Source organism: Ixodes scapularis, unplaced genomic scaffold (genome assembly GCF_016920785.2).
Source record: "Ixodes scapularis isolate PalLabHiFi unplaced genomic scaffold, ASM1692078v2 PGA_scaffold0__279_contigs__length_252992795, whole genome shotgun sequence".
NCBI lineage: Eukaryota > Metazoa > Arthropoda > Arachnida > Ixodida > Ixodidae > Ixodes > Ixodes scapularis.
Genome location: NW_024609835.1, coordinates 144,179,184 through 144,200,164, shown reverse-complemented (window position 1 = coordinate 144,200,164; position 20,981 = coordinate 144,179,184). Strand labels below are relative to the sequence as shown.

The 20,981-nt window shown below is 45.1% G+C and overlaps 1 protein-coding gene across 1 annotated transcript; it reads right to left on the bottom strand.

Annotated features, from left to right (window-relative positions):
- Positions 1-328: 328 nt before the first annotated feature.
- On the bottom strand, positions 329-19,153 carry LOC8034807 (3-hydroxyisobutyryl-CoA hydrolase, mitochondrial). The gene is made up of 11 exons (XM_029968452.3): positions 18,833-19,153; positions 18,082-18,121; positions 13,315-13,449; positions 11,113-11,281; positions 10,296-10,348; positions 9,120-9,198; positions 8,227-8,372; positions 7,405-7,491; positions 6,044-6,199; positions 3,460-3,598; positions 329-1,638 (listed from the first exon to the last, which is right to left on the bottom strand). Exons 1-11 carry the CDS (start codon positions 18,880-18,882, stop codon positions 1,520-1,522), a joined length of 1,173 nt encoding a protein of 390 aa, XP_029824312.1. The 5' UTR covers positions 18,883-19,153; the 3' UTR covers positions 329-1,519.
- Between the last annotated feature and the right edge of the window lie 1,828 nt (positions 19,154-20,981).

Below are 20,981 nucleotides of genomic sequence, written 5' to 3'. Positions count from 1 at the left end.
GAAGTGCGCTCGGTGCGCCGAGTATAATGTGGCCGCCGCGTCGGACAGAGAGTCATCACTTAAATGTGTTTTTTTTTTCACCGTGGGTACAACAGGAAGCGGTGAGCAAGGAAATGCGGGACCACCGCTGGGAAAAACAACCAGAGCGTTCGGTTTGGGAGGGCACCATCTATCCCCGTGCTTGGGCACCATCTATCCCCGTGCGAGTGAAGCGCTCGGTGCGCCGAACATAATGTGGCCGCCGCGTCAGACAGAGTCATCACCTAAATGTGTTTGTTTCATATGTGCTAGACCCAGGCAGAAATAGGAACAAGATCACAGACACACCTCCTTGCAATAAAGAAAAGGTTTTATAATCTCAAATTGCGTTGCCACTAGCAGTGCCAATGTGACAGTCTGCACATCATGCCCAAGAGATGGAAACCCGCTATGCAGTTTATCGTGACGCCGTTGGCGAAGCCTTCACATAGTCATATCTTATATTATATTCTACTGCCGTTCCTCGGAGAACATGGCACAAAGCAGAGAATACAACAAACGCCTTGCATGGTGTTCTTAATTATTGTGCAGTGTGACTGGAACTTGCAAGTAATAATTGCCTGCATAAAGGCAAAGAAAACCAACAACACTGGACTTTTTAGCAAGCGTAACCAAAGTGTTTGCCATTCCAAAACAGGCACTACAACTGGACGCTATGCACAGCCATCTTCAGATTGTCTGGTTTCCACCTTCTTTTTTTTGGCAAGATTCCATCCTCGGTGTGCTAATACTGCACGGCTCCTTTCTTGCTTTTTGACACGGCCCAACAAAAGTGCACGGGAGAAACAGCGTGCAACTAACAGCCTCGCAGAAAAGTAAAAAAAAAACACAAAACGACAACAAAACATTGAGACCCCAAACATATGGTTTATGCGGTGCAGGCAAAGCATTCTAAAAGTCGCGAGCCATCGCCCGACAAGCCAAAGTGCTCTCAAGTTGGAGCGGCGTACACTCGTGCGGTAACCATGTTTCTTTTTCCAAAAGTCGTTCCTTCCTGCCTACGCCTCTAATCCCCACCCCCTCAGTTCCTACTGTACGTATTGCACAGGATGCGGCTGCAACTATGGCTGCCGACGGCTTAAGAAACGCGGAGAGTGGTTGTGTCCCTACTTCTCACCTCGCATTTTGCTGCATTCCTGTCGGCCAGGGTAGGAGCCCACGCCCCACGTTTCTTAAGCAGTCAGTGACCACACCGCACCAACTCCCCAACAAGGGGCCTTGCAGCAGAGAGCAAAGCGTTGCCATGCCGCTCGAGCCCGCAGGTTGCACCACCTATCGGCCTACATGTACGACGGGGACTCCGGAAGGGGAAGCGTAAAAAGAGGTGCGTCTCCTTTCGGCACTGGTTTCGCTACAACCGACGGAGGGGGGCGGGCGTCTTCCACCGCTCGAGCCCGGAGAGAGAAAGGTGAATGTGGCAAGACGGCAACGAAAGAGAGATCCGCGCTGGAGAGGGAAAGGGCTTGCCACGGCCCTCCCTTCAGAGCCGCAGCTCCTTGTCGGCAGGCAGCGGCTCGAAGTACGAGTCCACCTTTTCTTCCGTGACCTCCGCGAGCGTTGCCGGGTTCCACTTGGGCTCGCCCGAGCGTTCGATGAGCACTGCAAGGCCACAACGCGGGCAAACCTTTATTTAGTTCCTACTTGAAAACTTGCCCCGCAAATCGAGGCTCTCGGCGAACGCATGACACGGGGTAGGGCGAACCGAGCCGTGGCTAGGATGTTAACGAGCAGACGTGTATGGACACTCAAAACTTCTCATCCCATCAGCCACTACAGTACAAACAAAAGAGTCGCTTTACATTGAGTAGCCTTCCCTCCTGGCATGAGTGCACTTTGGAGAAGTAACACCCGCACTAAGGGGGCACTGCCATAAACCGGGACTAGCTTAGGCTGCACGATTTCTGTGAAGTGTCGCTAGTGCTGCAGCATTTGTTCGTTCTACGGGTATACTGAACAATGAATTGCCTCAACTAGCCGTTTTCCCGTTGTCTGTACTTTTAAAAATAGGATCTACAAACAACCCAGATGCCTCCGACGCTATTTAATCTGTTGCCTTAAGCAAAAACTTGAGACTATGTTTTTGTTGGCTGAAAGGTATGTTCCATTTGGTCACCCTGGCAAGGGGACCTAAGTCATGGCATAAGAAAACAATCTTAAATGAGGCTTTTCCTTTTATTTTATATGATACTGTCATCACTAGCTTCACGGGGTTAGGACAGATAAAATAAAAAGGTAGATTATTCTTGAAATGAAATGCTGATGGGATACTTCACCTTTTGGGGTCATGTGACTTCCCCTCATTGGCCCCTCTGGTCATAATTAATTTATGCAAAAAATATCCAATCGACGAGGGACTGTGAATTGAACTCTTAAATTTGAAACCAGCAACATGTTCACTTGGAAACAACTCTGCATACTCCTGGATGCTTCGGGCATAGTTATGGAACGGCTAGAGGTACTTGCAGAGCATGTGGTACTTTTCGAAGTTGTCACCCGGGGTGCTGGCCAGAATGGCGAGTGTTTGTTTTGTAGTAAAAGGCTGTTTGGCACATTTGCCCTTTGGTTTTCCCGTTACTGCAGATAACACAGTTCTTGTGCTTCAATTTGAAACTCGACGTGAAACTGAGTTTCAAAATCTTGATCTACGTCCAAGTATCATGTCCACCTTGGAGAACAGATGCCATCTGTACATGACTCTTCCCTACTTTCGGTACTATCATCATCTAATGGTTCATCAGAAAGCACTTTGACACCTTTTTTAGGATCGTAGGTATCTGCTGAAATCACAATTGCTTCTACTTGATCCACTGAAAGCTTTTCCCTAAATTGTGGATGGAGCAGGCCCATTCCCAGGGGGGTCCCAAAAAACTTGCCTAGTAGTGTTGGGATCAATGATGACCTCGGCGTAAATGCGGCTAGTTTGTTATGGTGGGATATAAGCAATTGCTGCTGACTGGGAAGCACAGTCATCTTTGCTTCATTGTCCCTTGCCACCATAAGAAGCTTGGTAAGGGCACAACCTAAAAATAGCTATTTTTTAAAACTTTTCTTAATTGTACACCGAAATTTAGCCCACTCCATATTTTCAGCTGATTTTCTCTTGATGTTAGGCGGGCTATCTCTTGGGATTTTACGGTAATGGGCTAGGTCATGATGAATAACCTAAAATTTGGTCCTCCAACCAGAAAAAGATGGCACAATCAAAGGTTGGCACAACCAAAAAAATGTTTGCACAACCAGAAAACGTTGGCACAACCAAAAACAATGGCACAACCAAAAAACAATGGCAAAACCAGGAAATGTTGGCACAACCAGAAATTGTTGGCACAAGCGGAAAGGTTCACACAACCAAAAAGGCCATGCCAAAATGTTGAGCCAACCTTCCTGTCACAGCCTCTCTGTGCGGAGAAAAGGACCCACCTGCTCCGACGCCCTCGAAGAAGTCCGAGTCCTGCATGAAACGCTGCGACAGGCGGAACTCCATCTTCAGGGCGTCCTGAAGTGTGAGCGTGGAACCCTCCTGGAGCTCCCGGAAGGTCACCTTCATTGACAGGGGAGACTGAAAGGACACAAGACACAAGTGCAATATTGTAACTGCAATTCGAAAGAGCTGTTCTCCTAATATATTGTATACCTCCCCACACGATGCGAAAGAAGTTCATGGATAACTTTACCTCTTTCCTTACTACGCTTATAGGTCATTGATCACCCGTGAGTGATGAATTCCGCCCGGAACCAAAATTCAAATTTGGCACGCAGGAATACCAAGTGCCATCTTGTGGATAGCTGAAGAACTAGAGTTTTGGTTTCAACTTTGTTTTGCACTTTCTCCCAAACTGATGAGTCATCAGAAATGAACCCCTGCATGGCGGTGGGACTTGTCAAACGGTTTTGCTGGCATCTGGAATTGCTACGAAGACGGCTTCAACCGCGCAATTTATCTGCATTTCCTGCTTGTTCTTCTAACGATAATAGCAGCAACTAGAACTGCGGATGACTTTGGATCATATGACTTAAGCTCCGGCAGCGACCTTTCATCCCCAAGGCCCGGGATATTGACAGAGACTCGTTGCAGAGTGTCATTCTAAGTTTCCAGGATGTCCTGAGCCGGAGCACGTTTTATATGTGTCGCAAGTCATAAAACTGCAAAACAGGAAGCTACAAGCAGTGCAATAACCAACCCAAATCTCAAGATTGAAAAAAAAAAAAAAAAAAAAAAGAGTGTTCCGGAGGACATGCATTATTGTTTGCAAAAGCTTCTATGAATGGCACGGCACCAGGACAAGCTACAAGCAGTGCAATAACCAACCCAAATCTCAAGATTGAAGAAAAAAAAAAAAAAGGAGTGTTCCGGAGGACATGCATTATTGCTTGCAAAAGCTTTTCTGAATGGCACGGCACCACAGGAGCTAACTTGCTAATGCACAAAAAAAAAAAACACAATAGGCTAGAGCACTTTAACTTACAAAAGTTTTAAGTCAAATCTCGTTAATTCATACTCGAGGGTACCGAAAATTTGTTTGAATAAAGCAAAGTTTGAATTACCGGGAGTTTCCTCCCATAAAGATGCATAGGATGGGGCCTGCATGTTAGTTAGAATTATCCGCAAGTTTGAATTAACGAGATTCGATTGCGGTGGTGAATATGGGGCACACTGTGTATATTTAAGGTTTCTTAAATTTACGGTACGATTTGATATAGCTGCAAATGTTTCAACTTTCTGTACTAATGTTTAAAATTTAATTTTCTGTACTAATGTTTAACATTTATTTTCTGTACTAATGTTTAAAATTTATTTTCTGTACTTATGTTTAAATTTTTTTTCAATACATCATTAATTTTTTTTTTTTTAACAGCAGTTTATTGGTTACACTTTGGTGTGATCATGAGCCATATGCTAATTAGCTATTTAAAAAAGAAATGTTTTGTCATTCCCTAAAAACTAATACTTTTTCCCATGGTAAGGAAAGAGTCATTAAGATTTTTGCTTTGACATTCTCTCAATCCAATGCCGATTCAATGTCCCTTTCTACACTTGTGCAGACCGCAAGGTTGTCTGCTTTTTTTTTTGCAGGGGCTGTGGTGACAAAAGAGCACCAAGCTCCGATTGGCTCTGATTGAAGGATAGAGGGTAGACCAACCCCTGCAAAAAAAGCAGACAAACTTGCGCTCTGCACTGGTTTTGAGGAACACCCTCCCCATGGTCTCGACATTGAAGCAATAAACCAGTGCAGGCCTATAGACCATTTAAACAATGCAATGACTTCACAACTTCTGACTATTACATCCAATGTCAGAAAGAAACTGGGTGTGATATTCCACCGCAGCTCAGGTGTAAGGCTTTGTACGGCAATGAGAGGTGCTGTACAGAGCCCACACCACCAGATAGAAAGCTTAGCTTGTTGTAGCGTTCTCTTCGGCAGCCTACACAAGCCGCAGATATGAGCCGACGGCCGCCATGAAGAGGTCCCGCTCCAAATCTGCTCATTCAGCAGAAGAACAAAAATCTGCAACCTCATGGCAGCGACTTTCCGACGAGTGGGTTCTAATATTATGAAGCAGTTCAGAGAAGAAAAAAATGTCCCCCAATATTTAAATAAATGTGCAAGCTCTTTAGAGCCGTGTGAAATAAACTGCTGCACGATTGTTGCTTCCTGTCTTATTTACAGGCCCCCTAACCCCCACACACCAAAATGTTACTGGTTGCGACATTTTCCCAGGTCATACATTTTGTTTACTGCGGTCCCCTGAAAAATGTATTAGTAATGGGGTTGTTGCCATAATGTTCTTTATTTTGAATTCATAATTTATGTGAATCACACATAGCAAAAGTTTGAAAACGGGCATACACAATCTGACTGTTCAGTCTTTGTGAAAATTATAATTTGCAGAGTTGGAAAACTGATGTACTAGTATGCCATCGAGGTCATCATTGTGAACAACAATGAACGAGGCAGGCCCGTCTTTGGCGGCAAGGGTGACAGCACTTCGTTTAGCCACTCACCATCTTCTGGAGGACCTTCGCTTGTTCCTGTCCCCATTCAGAGGTGTCTTTGCTGAGATTTTCTATGATTGCTTCGACGCTGGGGGCGTTGAAGGCCGAGTTGATCCGACCCATGAACTTCTTGAGGCCAAACTCCTTGCGGAAGTCGGCTTCGCACTGCAATTTGAAAAACCTTGCAATGAGTCGGCCTTCCTTCCTAAATTTTTTATTAAGGAAAAAAAAAAAATGGCTGTAGTTTGCCATTGCTTTAGTTTCTTTCTATTCACAAACTTTTATAATATAGTAGGAAATTCAAAAAAGAGATTTTCCCATACAAAGAAAAAAGAGAGAATCTGATGAATTAATGAATAAGCTCACTTAATTTCAAAAACATATCCGCAAAAACACACAAAAAAAATACTGTAATAGTATGCTGAAAGATAGCCTACCTACCCCCCCCCCCCCCCCCCACCCCAAGGAAACCAGACTGGATGACAAAGGGTGGTGGGCTAACACTCAGTGTATTCAACGTGGGTCTTTCGACCCAAGTTCAATACTCTGAATGTTAGCCCACCACCCAACTAAAACACATCACAAGTGTAATATCATATGAAAAACAGACAAAAGCAAGCTTAATCATCCATAACCCCAGTTGTTGCAGGGGAAGTTAGCGCCGTCATCAAAACTAAGAATGCCTGTCCCACTACACAAATAGCCCGAATCCAGGCGACACGATTTCTAAGAATCAACAATTTTTTTGAGTTTTCCTTTTTTAAAGGTTATAAAACTAACCCTGGAAACAAGAAGGTTGGGGAACATCCTTCCAAAGTTGGACTATCGCTCATCTTTGAACCAAAAGAAAAGGAGCCAACTAACCTCTGGATGTAATCGGTGTACCAGAAATTTACATGTTTGGCGACCGAGCCTAAGAAAGCCCAGTGGAACCATAGGAACATCTTTCAAAGGGAATTTCAAATCTGCGCGGGATGCACTTTTGCTGCCGCTAAACTTGGCGCAAAGGTCACGGTCAAACTTGCTCCCAAGAAATGCAGCATTAATAGAAATGGGCCTGCTACAGTCCGTTGCAGGCTAAGGACGGCAAGACAAAGTTCCTCCCAGAAAATCCTCCAATCTTTCCAGGTCAGCGAGGCAAATGCTGGAGAGAAGGTAAGTGGAAAGGAGGAAACTGCAAACCATGGTGAGTGAAGAGCTTTGCGGGACAGGCTTGTCCTGCTCCTGGAACGGACTAAAGCTACTTCCATGCTAATTTTACCAGCTAAGCGTGAAACACTCAATTTAAGATGATGGTGCAAGAAGCACCACGGGTCGTGCACTTAGCAGTGAGGGCCGGCAAGAATCGCCATCGAATCCCGGTACTTCACCTGATCCTGGTGCTTCAGCAGGATCTTGTCAATGTCCGAGATGTTGGGACTCGCTAGGCGCATCAGGTCACCCTCCAGATTCTCGAGCTTCGAAAGAAACCAGCGGGCCGAGGAATATTATAGAATTCACGAGACCAGACACTTTCATATCAACAACAACTGTGCAATAAAAACGCACACAAAAAAGTCACCTTTGACAGGCATTTAATTTTTTATTTTGGGGGATTTATTGTATTGCAAAGTATCTAAAGCTATAAATGCCATCAAGGTGAAGAAGAGAACCTTGGTTTGGCTCAGTGAAGGGTAGCGGGAATATAGGGCTCAATGTTTATCCTTCGGTCACTGTCATAAAATTCATCATTCAATATCCTCAAAGAAAAGTGCATGATCGAACAGCTACAAGGTGTCACTTTTGATCAGGCTCACTCTTTTGGAAAGTAGCAAAGAATGCTCACACAATGCCTGTAACCTTAGCTGAGAACATATTTCGCCGGTGCTGCCGTTATATCGAAACTTTCATAAGTGGCTAAGAGTATATATAAAAAAAAGTGAGGTGAGCCATTCGCTTCCCATACACGGAACACAGTTTACAGCGGCCCACTCAACATTCCCAGCGTGTGTGCACAAGTACCAGATCCACGAAACGACAACCGTTACGCGGGGTTCTCGTCCTTTTTCTCATTTGTAAACTCTTCTGAGCTACCTTACCGAACTCAAGTATGATGTCAAAACCGCAAACAAACACTCCGACGGTTTTCGCATCGACGGCGGCAACAGCAAAGGTTCGAGGTTTTTCCCGAGACAGCGAGAGAGGACACCCACCCTCTGGGAGGAGGAGAAGTGCGTGGCAATGCGACCCTTGAGGACGTCCCAGCCGACCAGGCGGTACCCCGTCAGTCCCAGGAAGAGGCCCAACTTCCCCGGTAGCCTCGGAAGCACGTAGCTGCCCCCGACGTCCGGGAAGAAACCTGCACGTGTCCACGGATCGTCTCTCTTCTCTCGCGCGCAAAGGGCATAGAACGTGTTACGGCCGCTGGCGGGACGGAAACGTTGAGGCGTCTCTTTCGGACGAGAGCCTCTGGCACGTGCTCGTTGCAATGTGTTTTGGTTGCGCATGCGCGCAGGAAGTGTCACTGAAGGTAAGGAGCTCGTGCCGGAGGTGGGACAACCAAATGACCTCCCTATCGTTTTCACCCCGTCGGTGATTGACTATGACTGTCGGCTGCCACCGACAGTCGTAGGGACATCTATACGGAGTGCAAGTTCATCTGCTTCTTTTGCAGAGGTCGTGGTGATGTCAGAACACCGAGCTCCGATTGTAGGATAGCGGGTAGACCTCAAAGAAGGCTGCATCGAGGTCCACCGACCATCCTTCAATCACAGCCAGTCGGAGCTCGGCGTTCCGACGTCGTTACAATCGCTGTAAAAGAAGCGGACAAATTTGCGCTCTGCATAAGGGCAAAACGAGCGAAGGAAACTCAAAAAAATGCCAGGCTAATATTTTCTTGTGTTTGTTCGCATTCACACGTATCAACAAACCGTGGGTGGACATGCAAAAAAAAGAGAGACGCGCATTAATTCGCATTGACAACCCCGCCGTGCCAAAACAGAGGTGTCGGTGGGATGTAGCGCTCAACCACAACGTAACAAGGAGGGAGAAACTGTGGGGAGAGCCTCTGGGATTGAGAGCAAGAAAAAGGAGTGCAAGGACGCACCAATGGCAGTCTCCGGCATGGCAAAGACGGTCCGCTCGGTCGCCACCCGGAAAGTGCCGTGGACGGAAAGACCCACCCCCTGCAACCACATTTTCACCAGACACGTTTCACGAAAGGTCCAACCTACGACGGGCCAGAAAGTAAATTCGTCAGACGCACGACTGAAGAGATATAGTACACCAAAAAATGCCCAGCGTATAACCATAGAAAAATAAAAAAGAGGTGCCTGTTAGATTTGAAAGTGGACAAGCAGAAGGGGGTAATATGTGGTAGTTTTGAGCCTTCCCACAGGACAGTACAGCAGTCCGGTTGAACGCCCTGAGGCAGCTGCATTCCGTCCAGCTTTGCTGCCTCAAGCCGCCGCACATGCATAACGCTTTACCACTTTGACCGACAAAGCTCGGAGAAGCTGCTGATGCAGACGAGCATCTCGGTTAGCTCGGTGGGCTTGGAAATTTACTGCACTGGGTGCTTCGTACATCCACTGCTTATATTTTAGATGTTTTGAAGGCAGGCGCTCATTGCGACGTGGGCACACACACGGTACTTTATGGCGAGAGGTTGGTTAAGACAGTGTTGCAAAACCATTGCAGGCATGCTGCATTGTCAGAGATATGCAAATGCTATACAAGGGCCTTCACAGTGGATCTACGGGGTGCGGCTCTAAAAAGTAGTGCCTGTGACAAGTTTTGCAAAAGTTTTATGTATATTTTTTTAAAGCTCAAGTCGTAGCTGGTGAAGTCCTAAAAAAAGCAAAAACGATGGCCGTGCATTGCCCATGTTGTTTTAACACAATCATTCCAAAAACCAACGATTTTACCAAAAGATATGAACATGTAGTTTTATTTGGCATTTCGAAACAAGCAGACGTCTTCGGTTTAACAAAAATGTATCTTCAAGCAGACAAATGTTTATTTCAATTTTGTCGTCTGCTTCTTCGTTCGTTATTTCTACGTGCTGGGCCGGGATGTGCAATCGGGAAGTCTAATTTGTTGACTGCACATGCAGTGAACGTCTTCTTTTCTAAAGAAAATCGATATTCTTTAAAAAGCAAACACATTATATGATAAAAGTGCCTTGTATAGCAGTTTCAATGGAAAGCCCCAGCACATGCAGACCCTCAGCACCCTAATTCATTTTGTATAAACGATAAATGCAAGAACAAATGCGACTCACCCCTCCCATTGTAACACCATCCAAAAGAGCAACGTACGGAATCGTCAGGCTGGCTGAAAGTGAAAAAAAAAAAGAAGACGATTAGTACTTCAGTCTTTATGAGCTAGATGTAGCTGTATCCGACCAAAGTGATCTGAAAAAACTGTAACCTACACAAACCTTGAAAAAGGCTTTCCTTACACATTTATTGACACTTTCACTGTGCTTCAAAACGTAGCCACAATTCCCTCTAACCATGATGCTAAATCATTGAAACAGGCAATGACAAATCTGCAGGAAGTCTGCACTGGCAAAAAGAATACAGTGGTGTTCAGCAAAAGGAAAAATGGGACACAGTGACTGTTCCAAATCTTGCCCGAGTAACCTGTCACCTACGTCAGCGGGTGGTACCACATGACATTGCGAGTAAACGATCTGCGACTCAATTTTGGAAAGGCCGGGATTATCACCTGGATACTACGTAGATCGCCTTCGTCTTGGGCTACGGCAAAAAGAAAACATAGCAGCAATCGCGGAAAACAGCAGAAAATCGCTTTTGATCATGGAGGAAGCACTCAAAGAGACAATAATATTAACCACTGCGAAGCTTTTCTTTGACAGTGACGACACTGTGTTTTCAAAGGCGGCTTCACCGGCTCCACTTGCTCAGCCTCCTTTTGGAAGGTGAGCAAGAAGGTACCGAGGGGCAGTTTCCACCTCTCTGGTTGCCCATCAGGTCTTGAGACATCCAGCTAGGTGTTGGGCCTGCTCTTAGTTCTCGGTGAACCTGCCCTTCAGCTTGGGTCCCTGCCGAAAGTGGCCACGGCCCGGCCCTCACCGATGAGGTTGTTGAGGCGGTACTCCTCGCGGAAGAAGGCGTCCCGCAGGTTGGTGTCCTGGCCCTTGGTCTCGGCGATGGCCTTGACGTCCCCTCCGGAGCAGAATGCCTTGGAGTCCTTCTTGGCCTTGATGATCACCATCTTCATGTCTGGGTCCGTGTCCCATTTCTGCCCTCCCCGTTGGAGCGTTGCAGAGCAGAAAGCAAGCAGATTAAATCATGACAGGATTTTGCAGGATTCTCTGATGGCAGAACTTTGCTTGGGATGCGACAGGAATTATATAACAGTATTCAACAGCAAAAGAAAACAAAAACACGGACAATCACAGCAATGTTTTGGTGATGCGTTGGAAATTGCATGTTAGTAAGGGTTGCAAGAATTTCTTCTTTTTTCTTTTCTTTTACTAATTTTGATGTTTTATGCCATCATTAAATAATCTTCCTTGTTCCACCTCCAGTCAGCTATTCAAAACAGGCTATCACTGCTGAAAGATAAATTTTTTTTCTCTCGTAGGTTCTTGAAAAAAAAAAAAAGAAAAAAGCTTTTTGAATGCATTGAAGACATAATATATGTGGTGCTCGTTCACGGAAAAAACAGTAGAAGAAAATGAAAAAGCACGCTACATTTGCAACAACGAACGCACATGAATGAGAATCAGTACCTGTTCTATGCTTTACAAATGGGAAAAGTTTCTTATGAGCAGTAGTAAACACCAGTCTAAAAATATTGTTTCACAATCCCTCGGTGAGCAGCCACAGTTGCTTCATCTACTTTTGATGTGATGTTTAGTAGGTACCGTAGCTTCGCGTGTATTACCTGCCCCTGCATATAACCCGTACCCCCAGATTGCCACTCTCAGAAAAAGAACAAAAAATACCCCGCATATTACCCGCACTAGCCGCTCAAAGTGATGTCCGGACCTCACTAGAAACCATTTCTATATTTTAAATACACTTATCGCTGGCGCCTCGAATGTTGCAGATAGCGTCGTCAGCTGTGCAGGTGGTGCAGAACAGAAACTGTTCTGCACCACCTTGTATAGAAAAGTTGCGGTAGTGCTGGATTTCCGTAAATACCGCATGACCGCGACCTCTCCTTTTCTCTATGACCTTTGCGGGTGCTTTTCAAGCTCGGGGTAAAGGCGATTCACACACTTGCGTAGAGTCTGACCTAATGCAACTGCAATGGCTTGCAATGTACAAGTTGCCGTGGCAACAGCTGCGTCGGCTCTAACAATATGGGGTAAAAACCGGTTTTGTTGGAGCCGATGCAGCTGTTGCGATAGCAACCCGTACGTCACAAGCCGTTGCAGTTGCATTCGGTCAGACTCTACGCAAGTGTGTGAACTGCCCTTAATTATTTCTCAATTCTCGCACGCAAGACTGGTCAACGACATAACAATCATAGTCCCGGCCCACCACTTGGTTTCCAATCTCTTCGGCAACAGATTTGACGACGGCGTGGAGCTGCGATTGATGTCTAGCCCACAAAAAGAAAACAAAAATGGCTACCCGCAAAAAGGAAGAGAAGGTGGGAAAAATAATGTGTCTAGGAGAGACCGGAGAAGAGGGACTCTGGGGAATCTATCCCTACGACTATGCGCGCATCGCCATGAAATCGCACCGTCCACTGAAATTCACGTGTAACTCGTACCCCTACTTTGCCTTTGATTTTTTTATAAATTTTGATGCGGGTTGTATACGAGAAGATACATATATTATTTGCATAGTAAGAGTTGAATATCTGTGCTTCTTTTAGGGTTGTTATTCATTTGTTGTATACCACACAGAAGGCCATGGGCTATTTGTGAATGCATCAAAATCAAAATGATTATTATTAATATTAATAATTTAGAGGGTGAACAGTTATTAAATGAATGATGCCTCGAGAGTGTACCACAAAATGCAAAGCACCGCCTTCAATTGGGACTGAACTAAACATGGCTGCCAATTACTTGAGATTTAAACATGGGGAAAAGAACTCTAGGGTGAACTTCGAGTAGCACATTTACCATATATATATATATCTTTTTTTAATGAGAATATTACGGCATGGCATATTGAGATAAAAGATCTAATAGAACATCGAAAGATATAAAATTGACACATAAAAGTCTTTGGAAGCAAAGTTTATGTGATACAGTAATTGTTTGGAATGCTGCGCAAAGGTGAAGAGAGGAGCATTTCGGAAATGAACAGTACCTTGAGGGTTGGGTAGATCTGCCGAATCATGTCAAGAGAAAGGGCGTTCAGGGCCTTGGGTCTGTCCAGGATGATGACGCCTTTGTTGCCGACCTTCTCCACTATCACATCGCCGGTCTCAGATGACATGGCTCTCTGGGAAGCAAAAGACTGGTTCAATCAAACCATCTTCAAATTTAGGCCCAGCATGAACAACCAACTTGCCCAATCTGAAGTTCCAACAAACCATGCACTCATAAAAGAAGTGTCAAAGCAGTCCCACTACCATGAAATACCGAGCATCCGCCCATTCTACAAGCGCACACTACTCACTTTTGTAACATTAAAAAAATACACGAGACAAATCTTTACGTATTGTTGATCCAAGGATTATCTCCAAATTTTGAGTGGACGCTTGCTCGGGATTTTACGGCACATTCTAATAAACTAGTCTATGGTCGCTGACGGGCTGAGAAGGGTAGGGGGTCATTTTGTTGTACCACTTTCTGCGCAAGCTTTTTACCTTAGAGAAAATCTTGAAGCCTAATGAGCCTCAAGAGTGCGTCCTGGAATGCGAAGCACTGCGGAATGCAATGGGCACATGTTGGAGGCGTTGAAAAGCGATGCTCCGCCATTCTCATTCTGCTGGCGACTACTACAGCCGATAAGATATTACGCAGCATCTAGGTAGACGAGACTATCTGCTTGCTGCAGCTACTTTCCCAGAAGAAACTGACATGTGAACAATTAGAACCATTGGGAATATCTTCCTTGTTAGCCATTTTTGCAGTTAAATGTGTGTTGCTGCACTGACAAGGAAGCAGTCTCCCCCATCGCCCAAAAATCCCCCCCGAAACCACAGCAGCGCTTGTCATCTGGATCAGTGTCACCACCCCCTCGTCTTGAGGGTCCTTCCCGTCAACCAGAGTCGCACAGAATCACGATTTGTGACAACCACAACGGGGTTCCTGAAATTGCCTGGAACGTATCAGTTTGGCATGTATCAGTTAGAGTGCTGATCCCTATTGTGCAGTGTCTGAGAGATCAGCTGCCAAAAAAACTGTAATGGAAGCTGGTTGACAGCATGCAGTCAGCAGCATAGGAAAAAAAAATATAGTGAATGAAATAATTCTAATAAATAATGCACATATAGGAAGTAATCTATGCCTCGGACGACTTGACGGCATCTTTAATCGTGCCATATGTGAGGAAGCAGACTTCTCTATGATTGTGGCTCAATTTGCAATTAAGGACAAGGGAAAGAGCTACTTCCACCTTTCGTGAGAGCCACACTTTGCAGCGAGTATCCCAAGATGGTGCTTTTGAGCTCATTCTTGACCATCGTTCCTGAAGTTTGTACAAGAAGGGCTTTCCCCCTCTCCCATTAACAAGCACAAGGGAGGCCCAAGTTGAAAATTTCTAACCGGTTCCAGTTGAAAATAATTCGAAATCTTATTGTTTTCAGCAGGAAAACCAACTGGTTTCAATTGGTCCCAACTGGAAACCCAGCTGGTTCAAGCTAGTCTCAGTTGGAAATCAGTTAGTTGAAGTTGGAGGCCATTGATTCCACCCAGTAAGAGGCTGGCTGGTTCCAGATGGACACTAAGTGATTTCATCAGCAGATTAACTGGTTATTGTTGCAGCCCAACTGCTCCAGTTACTTGCCAAGCCACCTTTCTGTATCCCTCAAATTCAGGATTTTTGTTTTGTTCCAGATGAACAGCATATTTATCATGCACTTAATGGTGGATCAAATGCAGAAGTAATAGAAACTAAACCGTACAAAAAACTAGCTCTTTCCTTTTTTTTTTTTTTTTTTTTTATTTAAAGGAGTTTTTTTGCGTGTTCTGGGGCCTCACTAAATTGGTGACTCCCCATAACTGGGTCCACTTTATGTAGCGCTGCTATGCTGTTCCAAGTTTCAGTTCATTCAACGACCTCCAGAACTTGGGCAGTTTGGTATTCCATCGCTATAGCCACTGGCAGGATTAGAAAAGCAGAGAGGACCTTCAGTTGTCTTGCCTCCAGTGCAAGCTTCTAACCATTGACAACGTTTCCATGTCTTATCAACATTGCACGTGCAGCCAAATCACGGCGAAGGCAACAAGCTCGTGCCGGAGATCGCGAATCAGAGAGAGAGCTGCCCTGCAGCTCTCATCCAGTCAGTAACTATATAGTGATATAATTTTTTTCCCCCACGTGTGTCTATACCATTGATCTGTGCTCTATTCATAGGATTGTTGTGCTGCGTTATACTTGCGCACTCACATCAGCATAACATATTGCGATTTTATAGTTTTAATCGACAGACAAAGATGGGGGGGGGGGATTGTTTCGGCAAACATTCTCCTCGTGAATAACGAATAGAGAGCAGAAAACGCTGGATCTAATGGACGACTCCGGACAACACAGGGCAACTGTCAATAAGCACATTTTGGGTAAGCGAGCCATTTTTTTTGTCTGCAAGACATTCTGCCGCATGTTCTGCAAGCTTTCTTTGTGATCAGTGCGTAAGTGCTAAGCTATAACTGCAGTTTTCTTTTAACTGGTTATGTGTTTGGAAACGCGCGTGGGCTTCCACAGAAGTTGCAGCTTGCCCCGTCAGACGGGCTACTTTTGCTGCACGCCGAACTTGCGTGCCAACAGCCAAAGTCGTGAAACGAGATGTTATGAAGTTCTACCCAGTCTTGGGTAGTAACACGTTACTAGTAACGCATTACTGTAACTTTGTAACTGTAACGAGTTACTTTCTGAAAATGTAACTTGTGACTTTAGTTCTATTACTTTTTCTCAGGTAACTGTGAAAGTAACGACGTTACTTATTCATTACTTTCCAGTTTTTTATGATTAATATATGATTGAACAAGCACAATCTAGCCATTCCTTGCACTTTCCAAATAGTCTGTTCCGACGTTTTGAGTGTTAAGTTGGCCTTGCACAAACTTGTAAATGCGTTCTTTCTCGCGAGTCATGACCCGAATATAGACATGTGTAGATGTGATGAAAAAGAAATCTAGTTATGATTACGCATGCGCTTGTACTTTGTGACTGAACGCTTACATCTTAGTATCTTGAAACACTAACTATGTTGCAGCTGTTCTTTTTTTTTTTTTTTTTGCGCAAACGATTTTTAATTTGGTGAGTCAACCGTGAAATAACAATGCACACAGAGGGCATCGCGAATGTGTCGTATTTTGAGTATCGCCACTAATCCGCACTGCGCATGTATAGTATTTTGATTTGCACCACTACTCCGGCGTGGTGTTAGCAGTCGAGGCAAAATTTACTGCTGTTTGCGCGGGGTTTGCTCGTTGCTCTAGTTGCGCGGGGTCTGTTCAGTAAGGGCAGGGACGTGTTCGCCACCAAACGAGGCAAACTTTCAGACACTAATTTTGAGAAGCAACTGCTGCTAAGTTACAATATGAAGTAAAAAGCATACTTTTTAATTTTATGCAATAACACTTGGTGAGTGGCGTTTTCTAGTTTTTTCTAAATTGTTCGTGTTATAGAAAACTAACTGAAAAGTAACGTCATTACTTTTTAAAAGTAACTGTAACTGTAACGAGTTACCCTTTGTTGTGGTAACTGTAACGGTAACTTCGCTACTTTTTTTCTGAAAGTAACTGTAACTGTAATTACTTTTCAGAAGTAACTTACCCAAAGCTGGTTCTACCCTACCAGAATTGTAAATCATACAGCTCTTTTCCTGATTCTGCAATTTCGTCTTGCTTTAAAATGCTAACCTCTGCTGCAACAAACAATGCACCTGTTGTTTTGTGCTGACAATAATGTGGCTCCGACCAGCTTCTTGTTACTGCTCAACTGGATCCATTTGTGCATACTGTTAATGTATAGGGTGGCTACAGTGAACCTTATGCCGTAAAACGAGCCAGAGAAATCGGCACCTGCACATAGAAAGCTCAAACTTTCACCAAATGTGCACAGAGGTGGTCGGTTTAACTATGTGAAATTTCTAGGCGTAGTGTCATCTGCTTGTCATGACTCCAATCAGTAGACAGTACTACAAGTCACTGGCGTAGCCAGGGGGTGGCTTATGGCTTTCAGCCCCCCCCCCCCCCCCCCCCACTTTGAACCTTAAGTCATAGACTGGACATCCCGGCCGCCTCAGCCTTTCCACATAAACAAATCCTGGCTACACTACAGCAACAAGTTACATTCATTGCTAACTTAGTCGTCTGCGAACATATCCGCTAATGACTTCGGTAAGTTTGTTGTCCTCATTTTTACAGAAAAACTATGCCTTGAAATTTCAAAAGGTAAAGCCGACCACCTTAATGCATATTGGGTGTAAGTTCGAGCTTTCCATGAGCAGGTGGAGATTTTTCCGGCTCATTTTACGGCACAAGATACACTGTAGCAGCACAATATAGTTTGCTTCCTTCCTTCCAGAACACAGAAATCACCGAGAAGAGCCAAGCTTTGCGAGATGGCCACGTGAAAAGACATATCGAAGAAGCAATGTATTTGTGTTGCTTTAGACTGACTCATAATCACTCTTTAGCCTCCTTGTCCCACCCAGTTGCAACTGGATCAACTGTAACAGGGAACACGGGCAGTTAGCCAGTTCAATCAAACATGCAGTTGGATCCCAGTTGGAAACATTTTGAATCCTGCCGGAGATTGAGCTTCAAGAAATTTTTATTTACGGCTAATCAAATTTGATGCATTCCACTTCTCATTGCTGTGAGTATTTAAGCACGTTAGGCAACCAACTAACTGGGGGGAAAACATAAATAAACGGATATTATTTAATAAAGTTTAACACACCATAGAATGGACGTGTAACTTGGTCTGGCTCCTCAGGAATCTGCAACAGAACAAAAGGAAGCGCCTTATACTTAATTTTGTAGACGTCATTAGGGGATCGAAGTCAAGACCCGCTTCTAACGAGTCCTTGAAGGATCCCCAACGCTCGACACACGAGTCTGAGTCTCTCTAAAGACCGCAGCGACCATTTGCATCCGATTAGGAAGCACGTCTAAGCGCATACTCATCTCGTATTTCCACAGGCACCACACTACAGCTTGATCGTACTTCAACCGACCTTCGCTGAAATGCTTATCCAAGCGTTGCTAAAAAATAAACTTATCGCGTGGCTGCGTTGCAAGCGAAGCAGTGAACAGGCCATTTATTTTTTTTTTTATTATTTTTTTTTTAAATATTATTTTTAGTGTGAGTGCAGTACCAGCTTTTTTTTTTTGTTTCTCTCGCCTCGGTTGCAAGGTCAAACATTAAAAGAGTAACACTCACCTGCGATCTAATAATATCATTTTAATGCGCGAATTCGAGGGAGAAGGTTGCTCTACTATTTTTGTCTTTAGAAGGACAATTTTCGAACTGCGTTCGAGATATGCAAGTCGACACCGCGTCGAAATATCTCCACGCGGTTCGCATCGACTTGATCGCGGCGCTGCATCACAACTAACATTTACGCAGTGCGAACAAGAGATCGCAATGCTCCCTCAAATATCTAGTTTACAGTCAAGATACTCAGAGCAATGCAGAAAAAGTCTCGTACCTTTTGGCCAGCCCAAAAGTCGTCGTCCGCATCATTTCACGGAAAGTCATCCCGACTGCTTCTTGGTCCGAACCGCTTCCCGACGTTCCGAAACAGAGCGCTTCTGTGTAGCTCGTTTCGTGCGCACGTAAAAATGGATCACAGAATCAGAAACACACGCAGTACCGATGGATCTCCCCTGCTACGATCGTGGCTCACGAGCCCCAATCACGCCCATATGAGATTTATTTACAAATATAACCGCATATAACCTTTCTCCCACACGATACCTTCTCGCCACCGAACACACCTGGCAACGAGGATTTTTCAGTTATCTGATGACAGCGCCGCGTCGCGCCCGGTTTGGCGTTAGGTCTGGTTTCGGAATGCTTTTTTACCTTGAATTTCTGTCACGTAACTGAAATAAATCTCATATGCAGTAGTTTGCATTTTGTGTATAAACACAAAATACTCTAGGATTCCTGAAAAAACCCAACCAAAAAATAAGCTAAAACTTTTTTTTTATTAATCACGCTTTTCTTTTTCTTTTTTAATTATTTTTTACGATATTTGGAGTGCGCATGTCCGCCGCTCAGAAACCGTCGGTGGTAAAGCACTGGATAAATTTTATGTCGGTGGCGGCACTGATCTCGGTATGTGAACGGCGCGGGGGTCAAATGGTGTCAACCACGGGTCAACGGATCAGCGGCGGCGTGGCACCATAGTGGCACGGAGAGGGGGGGGGGGGGGGGGGGGGTAAATGAGAGTGAGGGTATGGTGCCTGGAACAGCTGGAACGCTCAGACTGGTGCGTTTACCAACGCAACTCAAGAAGGTACGGCGAGGGAAAGGAAGGCAGGGGAGGAGGAAGCTGACCGACCGAGCGCCGGGGAGGAGAGGGGGAGACCTCCTCTCTCCAGCGTTCCGTCTGCTTCCTCCTCACCGGGCTTCCTTTCCCTCGCCCTCACTTCTCGAGTTGCGTGACCAAAAACTCCACGCTCGCACCGCAACCACGCGCCACACGTGCCGGCGTCTGCAGCAGTAACTGTTCGAAAGCAAAAGTCTAAAACAAATAAACAAATGGCATCTACCTTGCAGGCGCGTTCCTCAACCAGTTATTTGGGTTATTTACTTCTAATCTTTTATACGGGAAGGCGTGCGCGTGCGGCGCATGGAACACCATTCCCTGCATTCTCCTTGAAGCTTGGGTAATTTGGGTGGGGGTACCCTCACGCGTGTATACCTTCTGCCGGGTGGCGATCCCGTCGCGCGTCTAGTTTCCTCCAGGGCGGCGATAGTCGTCCATGGGAATGTACATAAAAAAACAGAAAGACAAGTTGCCGGTCTCCATTTTCAATTTCACTTCTCTTGTGGAGAGGCTGCGTACAGTCTGGACTCCTGAAAAGCAACACGCCTACGAAGAGCAACAGTGGGAACGGCAACAAAAACGTCAATGGCGGCGGGAGTCGGCACGTGTATGTGCGTACCTTTCGTCACAATGACCACCGATCAAGACAATAAATCTGTTCGTACCTTTGTTCAAACTTCTGTATCACGTCTGTGTCATGCTAAACAGCTACGCTGGTCATCCAACTTCACAAAGTGGAATGGCTCCCAATTTTTTTTGTACCGCTGTACAATTAGGCAAAGCATTCTTCTGGTCCTGAGGTGTGCAGACAGTAATGACAATGGAGGGAGAGGCCAAAGCAACGAAAAGCTCTACACTCCGAGGTTGCCTGCTGATCAGGTGCTCTTGTGCAGTGTGAACACTGCTCAAGACAATATGCACATATTTGTGTTTATGAGCTCGCTCGCACGCATAGTGAACATACTGCTTTCGGCACGAGGCTTCCACCTTCAGTGATTTTCTGGCATCGCACGAGCGTTAAACACGATCCTGCATGCTTGTAGCTCATATTGGAACACATTGCGAAGATTATGTAGGCTTGGCTATGCTATCAAGATGTAAACACGGGCTGTCCGATACACTAATTTGTAAAGGACTACATGAAATTATCTAAATCAAATAATTTCATCAGCTAAAAAAAAAAAGTGTTGTTTGTATGTTTAGACAGCCTTGATGCTAGTATGCCTGAACGGGCGACGTGCTTTTCAGCTGTAGACGAGAAATTTAGCCCGTGTAGTCCAACCATTAACTTGGGGTCTTTAAC

Excerpts from the sequence above, each read along its gene's own strand:
- LOC8034807 (XM_029968452.3), bottom strand. The coding sequence starts at position 18,882 with ATGACTTTCCGTGAAATGATGCGGACGACGACTTTTGGGCTGGCCAAA. Across the intron at positions 10,349-11,112 it reads CCGCCTCAACAACCTCATCG|CCAGCCTGACGATTCCGTAC; the intron begins GTGAGGGCCGGG and ends TTTCACTTTCAG. Across the intron at positions 3,599-6,043 it reads CGAAGGTCCTCCAGAAGATG|TCTCCCCTGTCAATGAAGGT; the intron begins GTGAGTGGCTAA and ends GTGTCCTTTCAG.